General features: G+C 43.6%; 1 protein-coding gene across 1 annotated transcript in view; it reads right to left on the bottom strand.

Annotated features, from left to right (window-relative positions):
• Nucleotides 1-22,806, bottom strand: part of EPO (erythropoietin) — a 172,586-nt gene that overhangs the window by 90,858 nt on the left and 58,922 nt on the right. Inside the window, exon 2 of the mRNA XM_069215550.1 lies at nt 18,178-18,308. Coding sequence (XP_069071651.1) covers nt 18,178-18,308 — 131 coding nt within the window. The remainder of the gene's footprint in view (nt 1-18,177; nt 18,309-22,806) is intronic.

The following is a 22,806-nucleotide window of genomic DNA, read 5'->3' as shown; positions in this document are numbered from 1 at the left end:
AGTCATACATCACAACATCAGGGCATGAGTCACAACAGTTAAGTCAAGTTATAGCAAAGAATACATAAATCACAGTGCATCATAAGCACCATACATACTATGCTGGGACTAAAATTGTATCCATTAGCCTGTCACAGCAAGGAAAAATAGCATAGGTGATAACATTAGAACATAAAATGCAGCAGGCAATCCATGACTCCTCACGGTTCTCAGCAGCATGCATGGGTCACAAAATATCCCCACTAGGCTATAGAGTGTAGCATACCTATGCTCCTATTACGTTTGCTACAGTCACCAAGCACGAAACACAGGGCACTGAAGTACCTGTGCACTTCCACAGTCAATATGGTAATCCCCCTGAATGCCTAACTTATCATAACACGCAAGGATAACTCCAGCAGTTTACCAGCAGAAGTGAACATGTACCCATGGATCTCCTGTGCCCGGTGACAAGACGAGGGGGCCAACCGCCTGCCAGTGCGCAGGCCGACGGATGGCGCCACACGGGTCCCGTTCCCACAAGACTGTATGGGGGGGCTGAAGTTACCCTCGATCAGGCAGTAGAGCCAATGTGACCCCCCCCCCCGGTCTCCCCTGCTCAGTGGCAGAAAAAAAAAAAAAAGAACTGCAACAGCCAGTGAAAGGACCGTACCACTAGATGTGGAGAAAGAAGCACAGTACCTCAGGAAACTAACAGATCTGTCAGCAAAGGGGCGCAGATCCGTGGGGTCTCATCTGCAGCCCCAGTACTTTTCAGGGTCTGCGCTGGCAAAAAGGGCCTCCGATACGGCCTTCAAGAGTGGCATCCACTCCTCAGCCGGGCGCTTGCCTGTGGGAATCCTCAGCACCTGGCAGCGATGCTGTATGTAGGGAGATGGGGCCTTAACCTAAAAGCTGTGAACAGCTCTCTCCACGTGCTATCCCTAAAGCTTTGACCATGCACTGGTGCATGTGCGAAGGGTGCCTATAAAATAGCGCTCAGCACACGCTATAATGACATCAACAAGATCTCAAATCAAATCAAATCAAATCAAATCATTAACATTTATAAAGCGCGCTACTCACCCGTGCGGGTCTCAAGGCGCTAGGGGGGAAAGGGGGGGTTATCGCTGCTCGAACAGCCAAGTCTTTAGGAGTCTCCGGAAAGCGGAGTGGTCCTGGGTGGTCCTGAGGCTGGTGGGGAGGGAGTTCCAGGTCTTGGCCGCCAGGAAGGAGAAAGATCTCCCACCCGCCGTGGAGCGGCGGGTGCGAGGGACGGCAGCAAGTGCGAGGCCAGCGGAGCGGAGGGGGCGGGTGGGGACGTAGAAGCTGAGGCGTCTGTTGAGGTATTCCGGTCCCTTGTTGTGGAGGGCTTTGTGTGCGTGGGTGAGAAGACGGAAGGTGATCCTTTTGCTGACTGGGAGCCAATGCAGGTGTCTCAGGTGTGCGGAGATGTGGCTGTTGCGGGGTACGTCGAGGATGAGGCGGGCCGAGGCGTTTTGGATGCATTGCAGGCGGTTTTGGAGTTTGGCTGTGGTCCCGGCGTAGAGGGTGTTGCCGTAGTCCAGGCGGCTCGTGACGAGGGCGTGGGTCACGGTTTTTCTGGTGTCGGCGGGGATCCAGCGGAAGATCTTACGGAGCATGCGGAGAGTGAGGAAGCAGGCGGAGGACACGGCGTTGACTTGCTTGGTCATGGTGAGAAGAGGGTCCAAGATGAAGCCGAGGTTGCGGGCGTGGTCTGCGGGGGTCGGTGCGGTGCCGAGGGCCGTGGGCCACCAGGAGTCGTCCCAGGCGGACGGGGTGTTGCCGAGGATGAGGACTTCCGTTTTTTCAGAGTTCAGCTTTAGGCGGCTGAGCCTCATCCAATCTGCGACGTCCTTCATACCCTCTTGTAGGTTGGTCTTGGCGCTGGCGGGGTCCTTGGTGAGGGAGAGTACAAGTTGGGTGTCATCGGCGTAGGAGGTGATGATGATGTCGTGCTTGCGTACGATGTCGGCGAGGGGGCTCATGTAGACATAGAAGAGTGTCGGGCTGAGCGATGAGCCTTGAGGTACGCCGCAGATGATCTTGGTGGGTTCTGAGCGAAACGGAGGGAGGTAAACTCTTTGGGAGCGGTTAGCGAGGAAGGAGGCGATCCAGTCCAGGGCCTGGCCTTGGATCCCGGTGGAGCGTAGGCGGGTGATTAGGGTGCGGTGACAGACGGTGTCAAAGGCAGCCGAGAGGTCGAGGAGAATGAGGGCGACTGTTTCACCGTTGTCCATCAGGGTTCTGATGTCGTCTGTGACTGAGATGAGGGCGGTTTCCGTGCTGTGGTTGGTCCGGAATCCGGTTTGTGAAGGGTCGAGCAGGTTGTTGTCTTCCAGGAAGGTGGTCAGCTGTTTGTTGACGGTCTTTTCTATTACCTTGGCTGGGAAAGGTAGAAGAGAGATGGGGCGGAAGTTTTTCAGGTCGCTTGGGTCAGCCGTAGGTTTCTTTAGTAGGGCGTTGACTTCAGCGTGCTTCCAGCATTCGGGGAAGGTAGCAGAAGAAAAAGAAGAGTTGATGACGGTCTGGAGGTGCGGGGCGATGATGTCGTCGGCTTTGTTAAAGATGAAGTGCGGGCAGGGGTCCGAAGGGGCGCCGGAGTGGATAGAGTTCATGATGGATTTGGTTTCTTCCGTGTTGATGTGGGTCCAGTTGTTGAGGGTGATGTCCGGGGAAGCGGGTTCAGTGGTGTATGGTTGGGTCTAGTGTCCGAAGCTGTCGTGGAGGTCGCTGATCTTGCGATGGAAGAAAGTGGCGAGGGATTCGCACAAATCCTGTGAGGGCGTGACGGCGTTGGCGCTGGTGCTGGGGTTGGAGAACTCTTTGACGATGCTGAAGAGTTCTCTGCTGTTGTGGCTGTTTTTGTCTAGTCTGTCGGTGAAAAAGTTCCTTTTGGCAGTGCGGATCAGGTGGTGGTGTTCGCGTGTAGCTACAGTGTATCTCACTGTACAACACTCATCCATGTGCTGGGCAGGGGAATGCTCCAGCCAGAGTGAAGAATGGAGCGTTCCCCAAGCACTTAGTAAAGACACTGTGACACAAATTGGTGGACTCAGAGTCCCACGGCCAATTCTGTGTGGGCCTCAAGTACTGAGGAGATCAACTGGAGAGCCTAAAAGCAGGGAACTAGCAGGAGGCCAGCACATCGGGGTTCTTCAAGTAATGTGGCAGTCCTTCTTGTGACATAGATGGCCACAGGTCAGCACAACTGCAGAACAGTCCTAATGGCGGTTCCTCTTAGCATGACAGTTTCTTCCAGCAGCATCTAGGTAGAGGTCCACTCAGTGTCTAAAAACATGGGGCTACAGCCCCTGTGCATATACTCAAAATGTCTTTGATGTAGGGGGCACTTCAACAGATTTTTAGAAGTGCATACCACTCATTTTCAACCCCAGCCATGTCTCCAGACATCAGTAGGGGGGAAATGAGCCCTTCGTGTGAGGGCAGGACACAGCCTATACAAATGTAAGTGTGTCTCGCCTCCCACTCTTCTAGCCTAGGAAGACCGTTCAGTGTGCAGATGTAGTCCTGTTACACCTCCACCCTCCCTGTGTGATGGCTGTCTGGAAAGTATGCAAAGAGCCCAGCTGTCACTCTACCTCAGACATGGATTGGAGTCAGGTTGCAAAGCACACGTGTCATAAGCACAGTGAAATACCCACTTTCTAAAAGTGGCATTCCTACAATATTAATAAAAAATCCACCTACACCAATAATCAGGATTTCTCTTTATCATTCCAAACATACCAAATATGCCCAAGCTACTCCTCATAGATCAGAAATTACCACTTAGACATATATGAGGGAAATACTTATGCAAACATATGAGAGGAGCGGCACTCACAACAGTGAGAAACCAGATTAGCTGTTTGCTGTTTGTCACTACCAGGACATGCCACACAATGAAGGCACATGTCCTGTCTTTTACCTACACAGCACCCTGCCCATAGGGCTTCCTAAGCCAACCTTAGGGGTGACCTATATGTAGTAAAAGGGGAGTACAAGGCTTGGCAAGTATCTTTAGATGCTAATTCAGTGTGGCAGTAAACTGTGCATGCAGGCCTTGCAGTGGCAGGCCTGAGACAGGTTTGAAAGGCTACTTCGGTGGGTGGCTGCAGCCCCACTAGTAGCATTTACAGACCCTGGGGTATATTGGATACCACTGTACTAGGGACTTATAGGTAAATTAAATGTGCCAAACAGGTTTAAGCCAATCATACCAAGTTTAAAGGGGAGAGCACATGCACTTTAGCACTGATCATCAGTGGTAAAGTGCCAAAAGTCATAAAGCCAATAAAAGAGGGTCAGAAAAACAGGGGGAAGGAGGCAAAAATTTGGGGATGACCCTGCAAAAAGGGCCAGGTCCGGCCTGTCATTATGTGAGTTTAAAACAGAGTCTGTGCCTTTAAGACCCCAGGGACCACCAGTATCCCATCATGCCCTGCAGGTGGCAGTTGTGTCGGTTCTTTTTTCCAGCTCCTCGTGACAGGATCCTTTAGCAACTGAGCTCTGTCTTTTTAGGCTTTTTCTCATCAAACTTCTTCAGTGGAAAATGGTGATATGCATTTCATTTCACAATTTTCATCTTCTCCTGTCTTTTTCTGCCCTTTTCTGACTGAAAAGTGAGATACTTTGTCAAATAAAATGCCACCTTTGTTTGGCAAGTGTCCTGCCTATGGGAGGAAGAAGGGCAAATTAGACCCTTACAATGTCTGTATCATTTGCCTTCCAGCAAATCATACTCCTGATTCTTGTCATCATTGCAGGAACTTGTCCAGACGTACCTTGAGATAAAGGGAGAAGATTTGCCTCCATGGCACTGAGGAAAGAAGGAGGCAGCAGACACAGGTGGAATGTGGAACCTCAGAGCAAGGAGGAGGTCAGTCTACTGGGGCTCTGCTGTCTACCTTTGAAGGACGTGAAAGGTCTAAAAAGAGGGTTTCCGCCCAAAAAAAAGATTGATCTAGGTCGACGTCGAAAGGATTGATGTAGAGACAAGGTACAGCTCCCACCTGTTCTTCGTTAAGGACTGGTTCGATGTTGAGAAAAAGACGTAGCTCGCCATTGAGACAATGATGGTCAACACCAAAGATGCATACACCGTAGACACACAGACCGAGATCGACTTTGAGGAGTGTGGAGATGGCAGTGAGGAGTGGATTGACATTGAGGAAGAAATGTAAATCGATGTTGAGGCACTGCGGGTCATCGTCGAGGGCCCATACACCGTTGACGCGCTGACCGAGATCAACTTTGAGGAATGTGGAGACAGTGAGGAGTGGATCGACATTGAGACACAGACGAAGGTCGATGTTGAGGAGCAGATCAACATTGAGGCATAGAAGGAGGCTGACGTCAAAAATTATTTTGCTGTCGAGGACACATGAGGAGACAAGGAAGATGAGGAGATGCATGTATTCATCTCCAGATTCTGAATATTATTAAAGAATATACTCTCCTTCACCCATTGTACTACCAAGATCCTCTCCATCTCCTCCGCCTACTCCACCCCCACCATCTCTTCCACCACCTTCAGCTCTCCTTCCACTGTCACTAATTCTGCCACTAATGGAGGCTCCTATGCAGGGACCTTAATTGCGTTCCAGAATGTGCCATCGTTCACGCCATCATCAACGCAACAGTTGCAGGCACTCATCATCTTAAAGGTGCTCTCACCATCATGGTTCGCACCCATCAAGGTCAAGATCCATATCATACACCAGATCACATCATTGCTCCAGAGATACTACTTCTACCTCTACGGGAGGGTACGTGCTGAGACTGTCTGATTCACAACTAGCTTGCATCTTTTCAGTGGACAATATTACTACTTTCCAGGAGGTCCTGGTAAGAGGAGCTACAAAGCTTAAAACACAGTTGTCGTTGCAGCTCCTTTAACGTCTGTGATATTTGGGACTCTTAACCACCTAATGAGCATCAAGACCATTACTGCAGCTGATGCCAGGTCTCTTAAAGCTAGCCATGGAACTATTTTGACCCTGGCCTCAGTTAAAGCTGCTCCATCGAGCTACAGAAAAAATATTGGCCTCCTTAGCAGAATCCTCTGTACCTCTGCTCTGACCCACCTCCGGACTCAGTAGTTATATTAGTGGCAAAAAAGCGACATGCCATTACTCCTTCTTCATCTGTGCTATCTGATAAGGCGAGAAAAAAAACGTACTCTATTGGTCATAAAGTCTGTAGCACAGCTGTAACCACCATGAAAGCGCTCAGTTCAGTCGCCCTCCTTGGCAAATGGGATAGAGGGACGTTGGACTCAATCCAACATTTTGCGAAGCACCTTCCCAGGGACAAGCAGGAAGACTTTATGGAGATTAATCCCAGTTCTCTCTTAGTAGAATCTCCATTGAAGTCATAAGCAACCCTCTCGCGTCCCCAGTGGAGATGGCAGAGGCACCTATGAGACCTACCTATCAGTCAAGCATCTTGTCAAAAAGAACTGAAGCAACTGCCACCTACAGGGCATGATGGGATACCGATGGCCTTGACCCTTTGCTTCCTTGGACATGGAATGACTGTTCAACTGCCAGAACAGCTGGCTTTGAAATGGGGAATCAGGTTCAGGTCCTGGCGTTGGCTCAACAATCTGTGATTCTGGGCAAATCACTCTCTCAGACCTAGAAAAAGAACCTTTTGGGGGACATTTAGGGTATCAAAAAATTCAAAAAATCAAGATCCTGGAACCAGTTATCTTTCAATAGAAAAAGCAAAACTAATGACCCACACTAATGTGAGATTTCGCCCCGCATGTTGGGGCATTTATACACTTGTCCTATCAAGGACTGCCACGTTGTGGAACCGGACAGGACGAAAGCTAGCAGAGCTGCCTGTCTGGTGGCACTTTTACTGGCATCGTCTCAATTGATGGCAGATCCAACGGCGGCTGTGCCATTTGAAAAACCATCACCACTTTTCTTGCGAATGCTGGGCGCAATGTGAGTTGCCAATTCTTGACTCCTTTTTCATTCCCCTTTACTTCTCAATGGGGTCATAAGGCATTGGCAAGTTTTGCATCATCGCACGTGTCAGCAAGACAAAGAAAAAATATTTGCCGTTAGAATATTTTTCTTCAAATACTCATATGCAAGTTAGCGGTAATAGCTCATAGGCCAGCCTTGAAATGTTGCAATGTCACTTATTAGTTATTAAATATGAGACATAACTTTATATATGTATCGTAGTTTGCGTCCTTATTTGTGTTGCGCGGAAGTGCCGTCACTGGGTTGGAGTGCGTGCTGATGATTTCACAGGCTCTGGTTGCGCCACGAGGGTTGATTGTATCCCTCCTTCCTGTGTGGGAAGGAAATCCCTGCTTATCATTGCATGTCTTGTTAGCAGGATGTGCTGCCTCTGATGGGTCTCGCACGGCAATCAAGAGGCTTTACCGTCTGTTTGAGATGGTGTAAGAAACAACATCAGGCCTTGAGTCCTCCGTGTGGGCATCGTGACACTGGCAGGAAAGTTTACAGTGTCTTTGAACAGGGAAAAGGACTTCACTGCAGTAGCGGAGCATTGAGAGACGATATGAGACAAATATTTTAAAACAGCCCAGGGTTCATACCTCCCACCTTGTTGTAAGACTCCAAGCTGCATTTTGAATTGATCTTAGCCACTACCAATTTGGGTGACAATAAATAAAAACCTATTGCATCATGTTGCGACAACAAACCTTGGGAATGAACACGCTATTTAGAGATACACGTCACGGCGCGTTACCTCAAATTAGTTGCTGTTTTTTTAATTTACTAGTCTTAAACTGCTTTAATTTAGAAGTGTGTTTGTTTTAGAAATGGACCGAAAATTGCATCTTCAAATTCTTTCATTACACACCAGATCTGTCATGCAACAGGTCTGAATGACTTGACACCGGAACACAATTAGAATTTACTTGGAATATGTGAGGCATGATAAGTATAAAAATTCAAACTAGTATAGCCTTTTCTACACCCCTCAAATGCCTCACCTACAGCATCACTTGCTTGGCACAGAAATATAGGGTGCATCCCTTGGTCAACATTTTTCGTGTAGTCAGCCACACAAAGACGTTCCTCAGCCAAATCATTTGAAGGTTCATTCACAGCAATAGCTGCAATATCCTGTTCACATTTTGCACAACGTTCAGTCCTAACCAAAACATGAAAGATCATAGATTAACTCGGTATCAGAATTTAGATTTTGCCTGTAGTTTGCTCACCTACAATCTCTGCCATGCAACGTATGCATGCATAAACGTATGATCATGATTAAGGCAGCCTCCTTAATGACGTGGCCAAGATTAATATTAACACTGATCATTTAAATACAACCGGTACGAACTGGCCAAATCACTTTATTTTTCTGTCTTACAACAACTGTACTCGGCAAGAATATTCGCATAAAGAAACACTCTTTATGCACGCACTCTAGTCATATTCACAGGACACAGATTCGCCGTGCATGATGCACTTTCTGCCCCACTACCAAACTGTTACCTCCCCAGTTTGCATTTCTTAATGGTCAGAATCGAAATTTCGGGCCGTTAAGAAATGCAAAATGAGCTTTTCTTATGTACAAAGCCCTTTAAGGAATCACAAAATGCGGTTCTACCCTGTAGAAATCTCAATTTGCGATTCCCAGATTAGGAAATTGCAAATAGGGATTTCCTATTTGCGATTCCTATTCTGATGTAACACGCATTTCCTAAATGCAATTTGGGCATTGAGGAGATGCAGTTATCATCGACTTGAAGTCTGAAAATTGCAGTAGAGTACACACATGCCCCTTGGGCATATTTGGGCTCTACCGGTGCACCCTTATTTTTGGGGTGCACCAAGGTGGGGCCTTTTGACCTTTGCTATCCTTGGTTTTGTATTTCCTAAATAGTGATTCCCAAATAAGAAATCGCTATTTGGGAAACGCAAAACCGGCTCATTGACTCAAATGCAGTGGGATTTCCTAATAGAGATTTCCTAAGAACGATTCCTACTTTGTAGGAATCGGTATCTTTGTACATTGCATTTTGCATTTCTTAAATAGTGATTTCTGTGAAGTCACTATTTAAGAAATGCAAAATTGCATTTTCATACATCTGGCCCAATATGGCATGACCAGACTGAACAAAAAGCGGACATTGCTTAAGACCAAACGATACTGTGAAACTCTGCTTCAAGACCACAGAAGTGATTCGAAATATTTAGTTCTGTATCATTCATGCACAACACAAATCAGTTCTTTCTTTTATTTATTCATTCATTGAAAACACTAATGAAATGTGAACCCCATTCTACCTGTTATTCTGCATTTATGTTAAACATGGAAAATACTAGAAGAGGAGAGGAACTATGGATTGAATCATGCACGTCATTACTTTGCCATACATTTGCCCTGCCAAATGAACCTGAAGGGCACATACATTCACATCTGAATACGGCTCAAACAAAAACAGCATCTAGTAGTTTTGGATCCTTGGTGGTTCATTAGTTTGTGGATTCCCCCAGTCAAACCTTTGCAACGTCTCAAGGTTGGGTCTAGGCAATAGTTCCCCACCTTTAATGTTATCTGGTTCTTCCATACTTGATGTTGTCCTGCTTGAGGTTTTTGGTATAGATTTTTGATGACTTGGGTCTCCGGAAGCTATGGTTTCTCAAAGATTATCTGGTGATACAGTAGTGGCAATACAGCAGTCAACCAGAGGGCCCACCAGGACGGAATATACTTATCACTGGAGTTATTTATAGTCATGGTGAAAATGTTTACCGCTGAGTGGTTATCAGAGGATTTACTCAACCCCCGGGGAGTATCTTGTCATGTGGTTACCATAGGTTGTCGTAAGTGTTTAAACTATTCTAACCCTCTTGAAGAAACACAGTTGGGCATGTGTCAGTCAGTAAGTCAGTGGGCTACTTAGGACTCGTGTATTTACAACTAGATTTTATGCTCATACTTCCTATGTTGGTTCTGCATCTAGGGCCTGATATTTTCCCCACAGTTCTTCTCATCTTTTACTTTGAAGTACGTTTTGATCTTAAATGATGCTCAATCTCCTTGTGTGAAGCTCTTAGTAGAATCGACCGCTATCAATGATTTGCTGTTTGTTTCTATATATGTTATTCAGACATTTCTTGTTCCTTTTCCCAAGGTGTCTTTTTGCATTTCCTCGTGTTCCACTAATCCTGAAGTGACTGCTGTGAATCAAGAAATTGAGGGTGAGGGTGTTGGTAGTAGTTCCAGGCAGGCCAAGAATGTTCTGACTCCGACTACTTAGACAGCTAACAATATCAGAGAAATGGTGGAACAGCGATCACATTGATGGGAGGAGGGGCTGGGTCTCTTGTAATTCAGTTTTTCTAACATGAAGTTGCAGTGAGCACCAAGTAAAGGTTTTATGGAGAACCAGTTTATTCAACCTGTCTTGGTTCTGTACGACAGCAGTTTCCCGAATAGCTGGTTTAGGGCCAGGCCTTTCACTCTCAGTACACCCACTAGTTTTTAATGACTTTCTGAATGCTCCCTTTCGACCATGTAATCAGTTACTAAAGGTACTATTACTGCTGCTATCAACAGCCTGATGACTCAGTGAAATAATGTTTGTCTGTGTCTACATCTCTTTTCGTCGCGTTACATTCGAATCTATTACATGAGCAGTTGACTTGATACATTTGTGTCACATACATGTATGTCAGAGTATTTGAGGCAGGGGTCATCGGTTTATTTTTAAACTGAAACACTAAATAAACTTGGAAGTAAAAAAACAGGTACGATTATTGGATCACTATTACTAACATCATATACAGTAGCTATAGTCTAATATGTCTTTGAACATTAGTTGTGTGCGTGTGCGTGTGTGTGTGGGTGAGTTGGAAGGTCTCAGGAGTCCCAACCACAGCAGGCATTTTCAGAGAAGTGCTTGTGAACAGAGCAGTGTCCAAGCTGGGAGCTGGTCTTAGTATTTCTGCAGCTTTTGCATATGCATTTCCTATCTGGCCACACTAGGGACTCTGCGCAGTCTTTGTGCCGCCTCCTGTTTAAATGCCTTCAGAAGAACATATGCCAGTCCGTTCTGTTAATTCTTTGAGGGCTCCAGTAGTGTCATCCCAGAAGCGTTCCGCCACTGGACAGGACCAGAACATGTCAGATATAATAGTGGTGGGGCTGTGGCATCGAGAGCATTCTAGAGAGGAATCAAACACTTTGTGTAGGGATTCTGGTGTGAGATAGGCCCTTTGCAAAATTTTGTGCTGTATGTAGTGAAATTTTGCATTCCTTGATACCGCGCCATGATATATTAGTGCTGTGTCCCACTGCTTACTTGTGAATTCTCTACCAATATCACACTCCCAATTCCTACAAGTCACTAGTAGGGTGTGTCTATGTCTACATCTCAAAGTTTGTCCAGACCACGTAGTCTTAAATGGGACTCTTTTCTTACCCCGTGGTACCATTGTCTACAAACCTAGATAAATAGATTGTGCTGCCCACTTATTTTCCCTTTCTTTGTTCACCTGAGAAGTTAATTATTAATAAATTGAAAGCACAATTATTAGGATAACTTTGTCCGGAAAATGGGATTTACCTTTTAATTTTGGTTCACTTAAGAATGGCTTACATCCATTGGTGACCTCTCTGAGAAGATGGCTGTAAGACTGAAGATTCTTCTTCCATTTAGAGGAGTTCACTTTGGGAGGTCAACACCGGGCCAGGGTTGCTGACCTTTGCCATTGCTGAAATTGGCAGGACACTTATTTGCACTGTGCTGGCTACCTTTGTCCTCCATTACAAATGACAAATTAGCGAAGTGAAGGAATTGGAATTTGGTCCAGTAAGTGTTCACTTCAGCTTAACCCTGCTGGGTCAGAATAAGATATATACATGTGGAGCAATGTTAGAACTCTTGTGTGTTTCTTTCAAGATGGTCCACTCGGAGCTCTGAATGCTTGGTTAGGTCTTCTGTCAGTAAGGAAGAAGACAAGGAATTGGAGTTTAGGAGGTTATGATCCAGTTAGCTTCCCACAATCTTTATTTGTGCCTGCTTCCATCTTCATCACCCTATTCCTTAGATCCCTACCTTCCACTAAGAGAAGAGAGTTGCCTTGCTGGATTTGATGACTTGACTTCATTGGGATTGTGGGAGGCAGCATGTTTATCCTTCTCCCATGTGCAAGAATGAATGGTTAGAAATAAAGAAAGACTAGACTGTACATTTTAGAGAGCAATAAGGCCCCTTCTAGCAAAACAGAAAACCTCAGTATAAAGGGACTAAGCAGAGTGTATTGAACAGGAATGGAGAAGTCTAACCAGACCACTTCTTCTTCTCCTACTTCTGCTCACCTTGACCATTTACGGTCTTCCTGACCTGCACCCAAACCTTTTGTAACTCCTCACTCTTCTTTTCTTTCTTCTTTCTTTCTGCCCTCTCGTGATGTATAACTAGGTATATCTCTAAAGCTAGAACTGCCTGTCACTCCTCCAGTAGGTAACACAAGTTGTAGGAAAGCTTTTGTAGTCCCTCTCTTCAGAGAGTTCGTGGGAGGGTCAGAAGGACAGGGAAAAGACTTGATAAAACATTATGCACTACAATACAGGTTATATGTCAGAGTATATGCTGTCTGGAAGCAATATCCTGTCCTAAATATCATTTACATAATAACCCCTTATGGGCAATACCGTTGTAAATAATATTTCCTACACAATATCTGTGCCAGAAGGTATTTTGATAATGATGCTGTAGCACCATACCACACTATAATCCTTTTCATCCTGCCCTAGTCTTTAAAATTTGAAAACATATCAGAACAGCCAGTTAAGCTCAGCCAGAAAGCTCAATAAATTATAACTAATTCCAAGGACGTCAGTTATCAAAATGTAAGTCACTTGTAAACCCAGTTCTTCATTAGAGCTATTTTCTTTGAAATCATTAACAATAAAAAAAAAAATCTGAGATGATTAACCCAAGAATATATCAAGAGGAGGCACTATTGTGTTATGTCATTTATTGGGCTAAATCTGATTTATGCCATTCATCTATAAAATAGTATTTGGCTGTTACCACCACATATTGTAAACGTTCGTTGCTGGCCTCTTTTTAAAGATATTCTGGAAGGGCACAATATGGTTCCCCCTCTGTAAAACATCATGTCACTGTTACAGAGTGTGAAAGCTAATGAGATCAAGAATGTGAGTGGAAGGTAGGGGGTGGGTGTGTGTGTGTGTGTGAGTGTGTGTGTGTGTGCGCGCATCCACATGCCATTCGTAGTATTTAATCGTAATAAGGTGCCACTTTGAAACATTTTTTCACCCTGCCTAAGGCCACTTCAGATTTCCATATAGCTCAGAACATTTTATTGCCTTCTTTCCAAATTCAACCACTTCAGAGAATAGGTGCTTGCATGCTTTGAATTAAGAAGGAACTATTCATAAACATCGTGCTTGCCTGGGAGAATAGAGAATGGGTTATAGGTGAGATAGCTGCCAAATCTATAGCATACAAATTGACTGCTTAACTTGCCCTGAAAGGCGTGCTGTCACAGTGCAGCTTTGAAAATCCTTAAACAATCATGGTGAAAATAAATAGGGCGTACAGCGCAAAAGTCAAAGATACTGATAATTTCTTGGTTTGCTAGCCCTCTATCTCTAGAGGTAGATCTTCTCCTCCTACCTTATAGTCTCTTCACTGCCTGAATTGTTATCTTGTGATTCACTGGCATTGTTGCTAGTTTCAGACCTTTTTGTGTTGCATTAACCCCAAAAGATAGATTATTGTACTTTCAAAATTACTTGCACATGGACACTCTTCCAGTCTTAATATGTAATACATACAAGTCTTCCAACTAAAAAGCAAGATGAGTTGCCTATGTTTGTGTGCAATGATGTGTGTTGTGCCTGCATGTGCATGCACAAGTTATATCTGAAGGGTTGTGCCTGCCCTTCGTATAATCCTGGCCTAATGGCAGTAGTTCTTGACTTTTTGTTTGCACCCATGATAGGATTCTGCCCAACGCTTTTATGGGGACCCTAGAATCATGGTGGTAACTCTAGATTATTGTGGCCATCTGTAACATGTTGGTTGCAGCCCTAGATGCTGTCTTGGTCATGATGGTGTTAGTTCTTCGCATGTTGTTAGCATCCATTTCATGACGATGCCCACCATTGATCCTGTGGTTCCTTGCAAAATTGTGGTAATTCTTGGCATATTGTAGATATCAATGGCATGATGGTGCCCACTCGATGCAATCCTGGCCCTGGAATATTGGAATCCCTGTGACATTATGTGCATCCATGGTATTATGGTGTCCACCACTTCTGTATTGATGGTCTTGGCATAACAGCTTTAGTTTTTGACATGTTGTGGGTATTCACAGCATGCTGGTGCTCAGTGGCCATCAATGGAAAATTCTTGGTGTAATTATGGTAATTCATTGCAAACTGTTTACATCCATGGCAGATGATGCCCACCCCTGGTATAATTTTGGCTCTGGCATAATACTACTCAACCTGTCATGTTGTCAGCATCCATTGCTTGATGGTGTCATGGCATAATGGTGGTAAATTCATGAGCTAGTTATACAGTGGAATACACAGCAAAATCTATACCTCTGTGTGAGTCATATGTGTGAGTACTTGATAACTTATGGAATCCTTATTACTTTTATTTATATTTCAGTTGCAGGTTGATAAGTTTGTAGGGTGCTTAGGCTGGGAAGATAAGTAATTCATTAACAATGTAATATTAACTGTCAATTAATTATTGAATTGTTTTTTATTTATGTAAGGTATGGAATACTGATTGAACAATTATTTATTAAGGGTGTCATTTTTTTTTTCTACATTCATAGGGTTACTCCTATTTATAATGTGCATAGGGTTACTCCTATTTATAATGTGTTTGAAGTGCAGATTTTCCCTACTCTTGCTTATACTGCAGTAGGAATAGTAAAATTAACCTCTTCGGAGGTAACACTTTCCCTACTGTTCTACTGCTTAGGGTGGGAATAGTAAATAGTTTGGAATGGGAATAGAAAATGTAACTTCTACAAAGTCCAAAATTTGCCCTATAATATCAGTGATTGGAGTATGAATAGTAAATCAAACTCTTTCAAAGTCCAACACTTTCCCTATTATTGTAGTTACTGGAGTAGGAATAGGAAATCTAACCCAGCTGAAGTCCAACACTTTCCATACTTTTGAATAAACTAGAGTGGGAATAGTATATGTAATATTCTTAGAAGCCAGTAGTTTTCATAACATTGGTTAAATAGATTTTATAGCATTGCTTGTTTTTTAGTTATATTTTATGTTATTTGATTATATTTTCACATTTATTTTAATGTGTATAGTATTTTTTTTAATGTAACTTGGATTTTTCACTTTGTAATATTTTATTTACTGTCTACATTAAATAATATTTTTTTATTCAGTTGTTTATATGTTGTGTGTAAAAATATTATTTTACATTATATTAATATTATGAATCTGTTAAATGCATTAATACGAAACACAAATGTGTTCATTTGAATAAATGTAACATAAAATAAATAATATAATGTAAAATAAATATGTGTATTAATTATGTTATATATGTTCATAGTGATGAATCTAACATATAAACAAATTAATCTAAAGTAAAATATTTTTTAATTAGGATACACCATATAAATACAAATACACATATATATGTGTTTGTGTGTTCATATAAATATATATTTATATAGAGTTAAAAATTAGTGGAATATATTTAATTTACATTATATTACATTTATAAATTAAAACGTTTAGCATTTACTATTTTAACCTATATATTACCTTTTTATATTTTTATATACTATATTACCTTTTTATATATTATATTTTATTTTTTTATATAAAAAATATAGTATTTTATTATACTACTATTATAACAGCTGTATCAAAAGTTTGGCCATTTTTGGACAATATTAGTGTCAACAATATTTATTTCCAATATTTTCTACTCACTATAATCAATATAGGAGCACGAGATTGTGGTAAACAATATTTTTGACATGATGTTTTTGTCAACCATATTGTTTACTACGATATTGTGCCACTGATCCCTGCTTAATGCCACTTCAGATTTCCATGTACCTCAGTCTATTTTATTCTCTTCTTTCAAACTCAACCCTCTCCAGCTAATAAATGCATGCATAGTTTAGATATTTGGAAGGAACTGTTTGAGTTAAAGGCAAGAGATGCAGAAATAAAATCAGTGGTTTAACGTTTTCTCAATCTGCACTGCCTTGACATCTTCAAAGCAATTCACTCCTGGATGGATTGTAGACTCCATTGTTCTGATGAAGTCATGGGCACACTCTCCTAGTGATAAAGCAGTCTCTGATTCACTTCTGGGAAATGTATGAATTTCATAGATATTTCAAACACCCTGCCCGTAAGAACACACCTTTTCCTGATGCTACTGTATGGATATGATAGCAGAGGAGATTCTCTGGTAGGCATCGTTTTCTTATTCAAACCAGTTTGCTTCCATGTTCTCATGGTGATCTTGTATTTTGATAATGACTCTACCTCTGCTTTCTACCCCATTCTCTTGTTTGTTCATGAACGTTAAATTTGAAACACCCATGATAAAAGTTTCATAATTGCACTACTATTCATAAGCACCATGCTCTCCTAGGAAAATAGAGAAAAGGTTATAGGAGAGATATTTGACAAGTGTATAACATAAAATGAACTGACTAAGGCACCCTCCATGGCATGTTGTGACAGTGCAGCTTCTAGGATCATTAAGGGATCATGGTGACAATCAAAACACGTGACAATCAAAAGGGCACCCAGTGCATCACTCCAAGATGCTGAAATTGTTATGGTTCCCTAGCCCTCTATCACTAGTGTTGGTGAGCTCCTGCCACCTTCGGACCTCAATTGTTCTATTTTAAAAATGATTTGCACATGATCACACTGTCTGTCTTAATATCTAATATGGGTAAGTCCTCCAACTAAAAAGCAAGTTGCGTTGCTTGTGTTTGTGTGCATTAACGTGTGTGTGTGTGTGGTGTGTGTGTAAGCGTGTTCATGTGTCTGCGATGTGTGACTTGCACATGGACACTTCACCAGTCTATTGTCTAATATTTTAAACTCCTAAAAAAGAAGCAAGTTAAATTGCTTGTGTTTGTGTGCTTAATAAAGTATGTGTTTGCATGTATGTGTGTATATCTGAGTGAGTTGTGCCTGCCTCATATAACTCTAGTATAATAGGGGTAGTTCCTAACTTTTTGTTTGCACCCACGACATGTGCAACCCTCGTATTGTGGACCCTAAAATCATAGTGCTAACTCTAGATTATGGTGGCAATCCATAGCATGTAGGTGGCAACCCTTGAGACTGCTGTCTTTGTCATGATGGTGGTTATTCCTGGCATAATTTTCATGATGATACCCATTCTTGGTCCTAAGATCCCTTCTATAATCATGGAAACTGTGGACATATTGTAGATTGCCACATCATGATGACATCCACCCTAATGCGATCTGGGCCCTGGAATAATAGTGATAATGCCTTGATATTGGGAGCAGCTGTGGTATGATGGCACCCACCCCGTATATATCGCTGGCCTCGGCTGAAGGTGGTAGTTCTTGGCATGTTGTGGATATTCATGGAATGATGGTACCCACTGGGAAAATCATGGTGTAATGATCATGGTGTAATGATGGCAAATGTTTTACATCCATGGTTGATGATGCCCATCACTAGTATAATGCTGGCTCTGGTATAATACTACTCAACTTGTTTTGTAATGTCTGCATCCATCACATGAAGATGCCAATCATTAATATAATGTTGGCAATTCATCTCAGATTGTGAGGTGTGGGCGGGCATGGCATGTTGAACCCCACCTGGTATAATACTAGCTCTGGAATATTCTTGGTTATTGTTGGCAGATTGTGGGCATGCTTGGTAATGATGGGGCCCATCCCTGGCATAATGCTGGCATTGGTGTAATGGTGGTAATTAATGCCATATTTATAGAGTGAAATGCAATGCAGAATATATCCTTGTGTGGCAGTTATAGATGAAGAAGATTCAACCCACGCCTGCAAGAGTTTGTGTGTTTTTAATTTCATTGACCTGTTGGTAGAACTTCCATACATTAATAGCTTACTGAGTTGGGTAGAATCAAGTGGAAACACAACACAAATGACATACCATTGCGATTTCTGCTTCTTTTGCTTCTTTTATAAATTTATCCATTACTCGACTGTCACAGATCGGGCGAACAGGAATCGGTTTTGCTGGCTTCAAGTTTCCACATAACAGTAATAGCAGAGCAAGGAATCCTAAAAAGAAAATAGACAAAATGTGAGATAAGTCACGGAGAATCATTGAATTGAAAAAATTGTGTGAAAGTTCCTATAGGCACTTGGAGCACACACTATGTCAGGATGAGGTCAAAACGCTCTACCTAATGCTCATTTTCTCAGCAGAAAACAAGATCTTAGTTCACTTATGAGGTCTTTACGACTTTGGCGGCCCACCACGGGACCACCAAAGCCGCTGGGAGGACATTGCCGTCATGCCGGCGGTGTCCTCCCTCCCCCATCATATTACAATGTTTCCATCGGGCTGACTGGCGGGAACATCGCATTATGATGTTTCTGCCAGGCTGACTGGCAGGAACAGTGCTACGGTATTGGTAAGAGGGCTGAGGCCAATACCGTAGCACAACAGCACCCTTGGAAAGCACACTGTCTGCACAGCAGACTGCACCCAGCGGTGATGGTGGTCCTGTGGTGGTCTGACAGCCAGGGTTGTAATGTGGCGGTCGGACCACCTGGAGTGCGGCCGTCCGACCTCCACTGTGAGTCTGGCGGTCCTTAGCTTGCCAGACTCGTACTGAGCGCCTTAGCCTGGAAAAGGGCAGACTTACTAATAACACATATAGAGCCTGATTCAAATAAAGGTGGTAGGGGAAAATCTCAGATTTATGAAGAAAGTGGTAATTCTCGGTTGAACAATTCTTCTCAGAAAAGGTTAAGGCAGCAGAATTTTTAACAGAGCTGATTATGCTGGGCTGCTGATTTCTTTTCAGTAATGGATACCTGCCAGTTCACCTGACATGCTTACCAGGCAGACCTTTTATTATGCTGACTGTCCAGCAGCCATCCTTCATGGTAATGTGTTTCAAAAGGTTGTACAATGCCATTATTTAATCTTTGAGATTCTGACAGTGTAGTGCCCCACTACAGTCACTACCATTACCACCAACTTTAGCTCCTATCAGAGTCTGACAGGAATTTGTAATGTGGGATACTGCGATCAATCACAACATACGTAAAGAGGCATCCAATGAGAAAGCCCTGCACAAATAAACAAAGAAAGTAAAAGCTCAAAAACAACAGACTGTCAAGATTTAAGCACTAAGGGCCTGATAACGAGTCTGGTGGTCCTAGGCCCGCCAGACTCTGAGTGACTGTTGGACTGCTGCAGCTTTGGCGGCCCGACCGCCACATTACGAGGTTGGCGGCAAGACCCACCAATGGTCTGCTGCCTCTTCTAGGATCTCAGATATCGGCAGGCTGACGGCAGTGCAGGTTGTTATCAGCCAGGGTGGCGCTGAACCCCGTGCCACAGTACTGATTACAACCTTGTTCTCTGCGAGCCTTTTCAAGGCAGTTCTACCACCATGAAAAGGCTGACTGAGGACAAGTGTAGGAGCCCACGGGGGCCCCTGCACAGCCCATGCCTCTGGCATGGGCAGTGCAGGGATCCCCTTGCCCAGCACCCTCGAAATACATTTTGAAGGTGCTGGTGCCCTCTGCATGTGGCAGCATTACTGTCAGCTTTGTTATGAGCTGCGACAATGCTGCAGCACCTTTCTTACTCGCCAGCCCAGTAGGAAAGTTGTGATTGGGCCAGCGGGAAGGGCAGCATTATGGCGGCGGTCACCCCATCAAGAGTTTGGCGGACGGTTGTTCCGAACTCATAATCTGCCTCTTAGAGTAACAACTACTGCATGCAAGTGTAGATGTAACAATACTAATACTAGAAGGGCTGTGGTGTGAAGAACCCACGATCTCCACCTGGGAAGAATGCAGTACAGTCAGGTCCTCATCTGCTGTTGCTGTTACTGTCTACAGAATATCCACATATTTGGACATTCATTCCTAGACACGGAGCTGATAAATTCAGTGATGTTGTGAGGGGTATAGTAAGACCAGACAGTGTGAAAATCTTCATATTATTCCCCGAAAACACATCATTGGATGATATTCATCACATCTGATAAATTCTGATTCTGTGTAATTGTATTTGATGAGGTGCAATAAATAGCACACCAATTAGCGGGCCAAATGTAATGATGGCCTAAGAGTCAGGAACTTAATACACACCCACTTGATAGACAATAAGCCTGAGAGAAAAAGTGTTTAACCTGTTTGGTGCAGAGGACGACATGGAGCCGTCCTCAGCCACAGTGCTCGTGTGCCAAGGACGGCTCCAAGCCATCCTGGCACGTGAGGCAGGAAATATTTTAGGGCAATCTGCCCCCCACGGGGTGGGGTGGCAGAAAACCACTAGACATCTTGTATTTTCAAAAATGTATATCAGGAAGTGGCCCCTTGGACAAGGGTCGCTCCATTTTATGGCGTCATTATTTTGCCCTTTTTATACCCCCCTAAGGGCAGCACGGCCATATTTTGAGGCTGATGAGGACCCAAAGGGGGCAGAAGACCACTATACACCAGGGATTTTCATATAATACATGCTAGGGAGGGACTCCTTGGGCAAAGGCCACTCCCCATTGGAGGGGCATTATGACAATTTTCTTCCCCCGCACTGGGGTCCTATTGGACATATTTTTAGGCCGATCGACTTCCAAGGGGGGCAGAAAATCACTAGACACCAGGGATTACTTTTTATTTTATTTGTAGGGGTGGGTGCTGCCCACCATGGGCATGGTCATACTCCTATTCCCCCTCCCCAAAAAAAGGGAAACAGTCTTTTTGCGCGCCTTGGGAAGGGAAAGGTAAAAAGCCCATGGACACCAATTACTTTTTTTTATTTGTATGGGCGGGGCTGTCCTGCATTGCCATGACCCCACCAAAACAAGGAAACATTCTTTCTGCCCCACTGGGTGGCCGATGGGCTCCCATCTCCCCCTGGGTGAACGGTGCGGGGGTAGAAAGCCCACTAGTGCCCCCCATTAAAAAGGGAAACAGTCCCCAGGTGGATGGTATGGGGCTAGGAAGCAGACTAGACACTCCCTCAGAAATGGGGAATGTCTTTCAGCCATCCTAGGGATCGATGGACTAATTACCCCTGATCTAACTCAGGGTGGGGAAAGGGGCAGGTCCACTATATCACAGCAATAATATATTTTAATAAAATACCCTGGTGGGTCTTTCCCAGCCTTTATTCAGACCCCACCCTCACCCCTAAAGCCTCTACAGTCTTTCTGCTTTTCTGCTCCCCTGCAGGTTAAAGCATCTCAGCACAATAGCAAGCAAGAAGATATTTAAATATTTTGGGTGTTGTTTTTACAAATGGACCAGGAGAGTTTGGCTAACTCTCGGTATCACCCTACTTGCAGTGGTGCACAGCTGTACGTTTTGGGCTTGTGTAGGCTGCCACCTGGAAAAACCTACCAAACCCAGACAGTTTTGAAAACTAGACGCCTAGGGGAGACCAAGGTAGTGTGCTTTGCATGCATCCCACACCTTTTTCCTACCCACAAAACTATGCAAACCTCAAACATTGACTAAAAACCCACATTTTCCTCACATTTCTGTGATGGAAACTTCTGGAATCTACAAACTTCCTACCACCCAGCATTGCCTCACTTCTGCTGATACAAATGCTGGATCACTTGTGTAGCTGGGCCTAGTGCAGCAACAGATCAAACTGAAGTCAATGGGAGTCCCCCACACAGGGGCTGCCATGGTGCCTGCAGCACCAACTCTTTTCCTGACAGTTTACAATACCGATCTGGGAAATACATTGGCTGCAGTGAAGGTAGTATTTGTGCCCATACATTAATGGTGTTCGAGCTTGTATTTATGGTTCATTAATGTAAAGCTTTTATGATTAGTGTGAGTGTTCTAAGAAAATGCAAGCTTGGGCTGCACTGCTGAGAGTGATCCTAGAATAAAAATGTGTACACATGTTAGCAAATGTTAACAATATGAGAATACATTATAATGCTCCCAGAGTGCTTTCTGATTAGATGCAAATATTTGCAGAAGCTTGAAAGCAATACTGATGAGTCTTTGCTGTCAACTAAATGGACAGAAAAAAATGCAACTAGGGAAAAAAGGCTTTGCTAAATTACTGTCAAATTGTAGATACTAGTTATTTGAAGCATCAGCTACTAAAATTTGTTGATGACACTAGTATTCCCAAAGAATATTCATAAAGAACAATCAGTGCAACCAGTTTTAACAAGGTTATGGGAAACCTGAAAATAAAAAATCATTGGCAAAGCCAATAGGTATGCCATTGGTGGTCAGCCTTTTGGTTTTGTCAGTGTTTGTCTTGACTTGGTTTTATTGCCAGGCCCTCACCATTATAACAAACATTGGCAAAATGAAATAATAGTTTTTTGTCTAAAAAAAACCACACAACATGGCCACGGTATCCTCTGGCACTGCGCAAAACTACTTTGTCTGCCAATATGCTCCTTGTGTAAGATAAGAATGCTGTCACTCACAGTGAAGTCAGTTTGTGGATAGAGAGAGAGTCTGGATTTTAATAAAAACAAAAGGTTTTGGTTAATTCAAGCCCTGATTAGGGGTCAATTCTTAAATAAAGTCACAATAGTGCACCAATAGCATATGCCCT

Source organism: Pleurodeles waltl, chromosome 12 (assembly GCF_031143425.1).
Source record: "Pleurodeles waltl isolate 20211129_DDA chromosome 12, aPleWal1.hap1.20221129, whole genome shotgun sequence".
NCBI lineage: Eukaryota > Metazoa > Chordata > Amphibia > Caudata > Salamandridae > Pleurodeles > Pleurodeles waltl.
The sequence above is the reverse complement of the archived record's forward strand: the minus strand, read 5'-3'. Positions and strand labels throughout refer to the sequence as shown.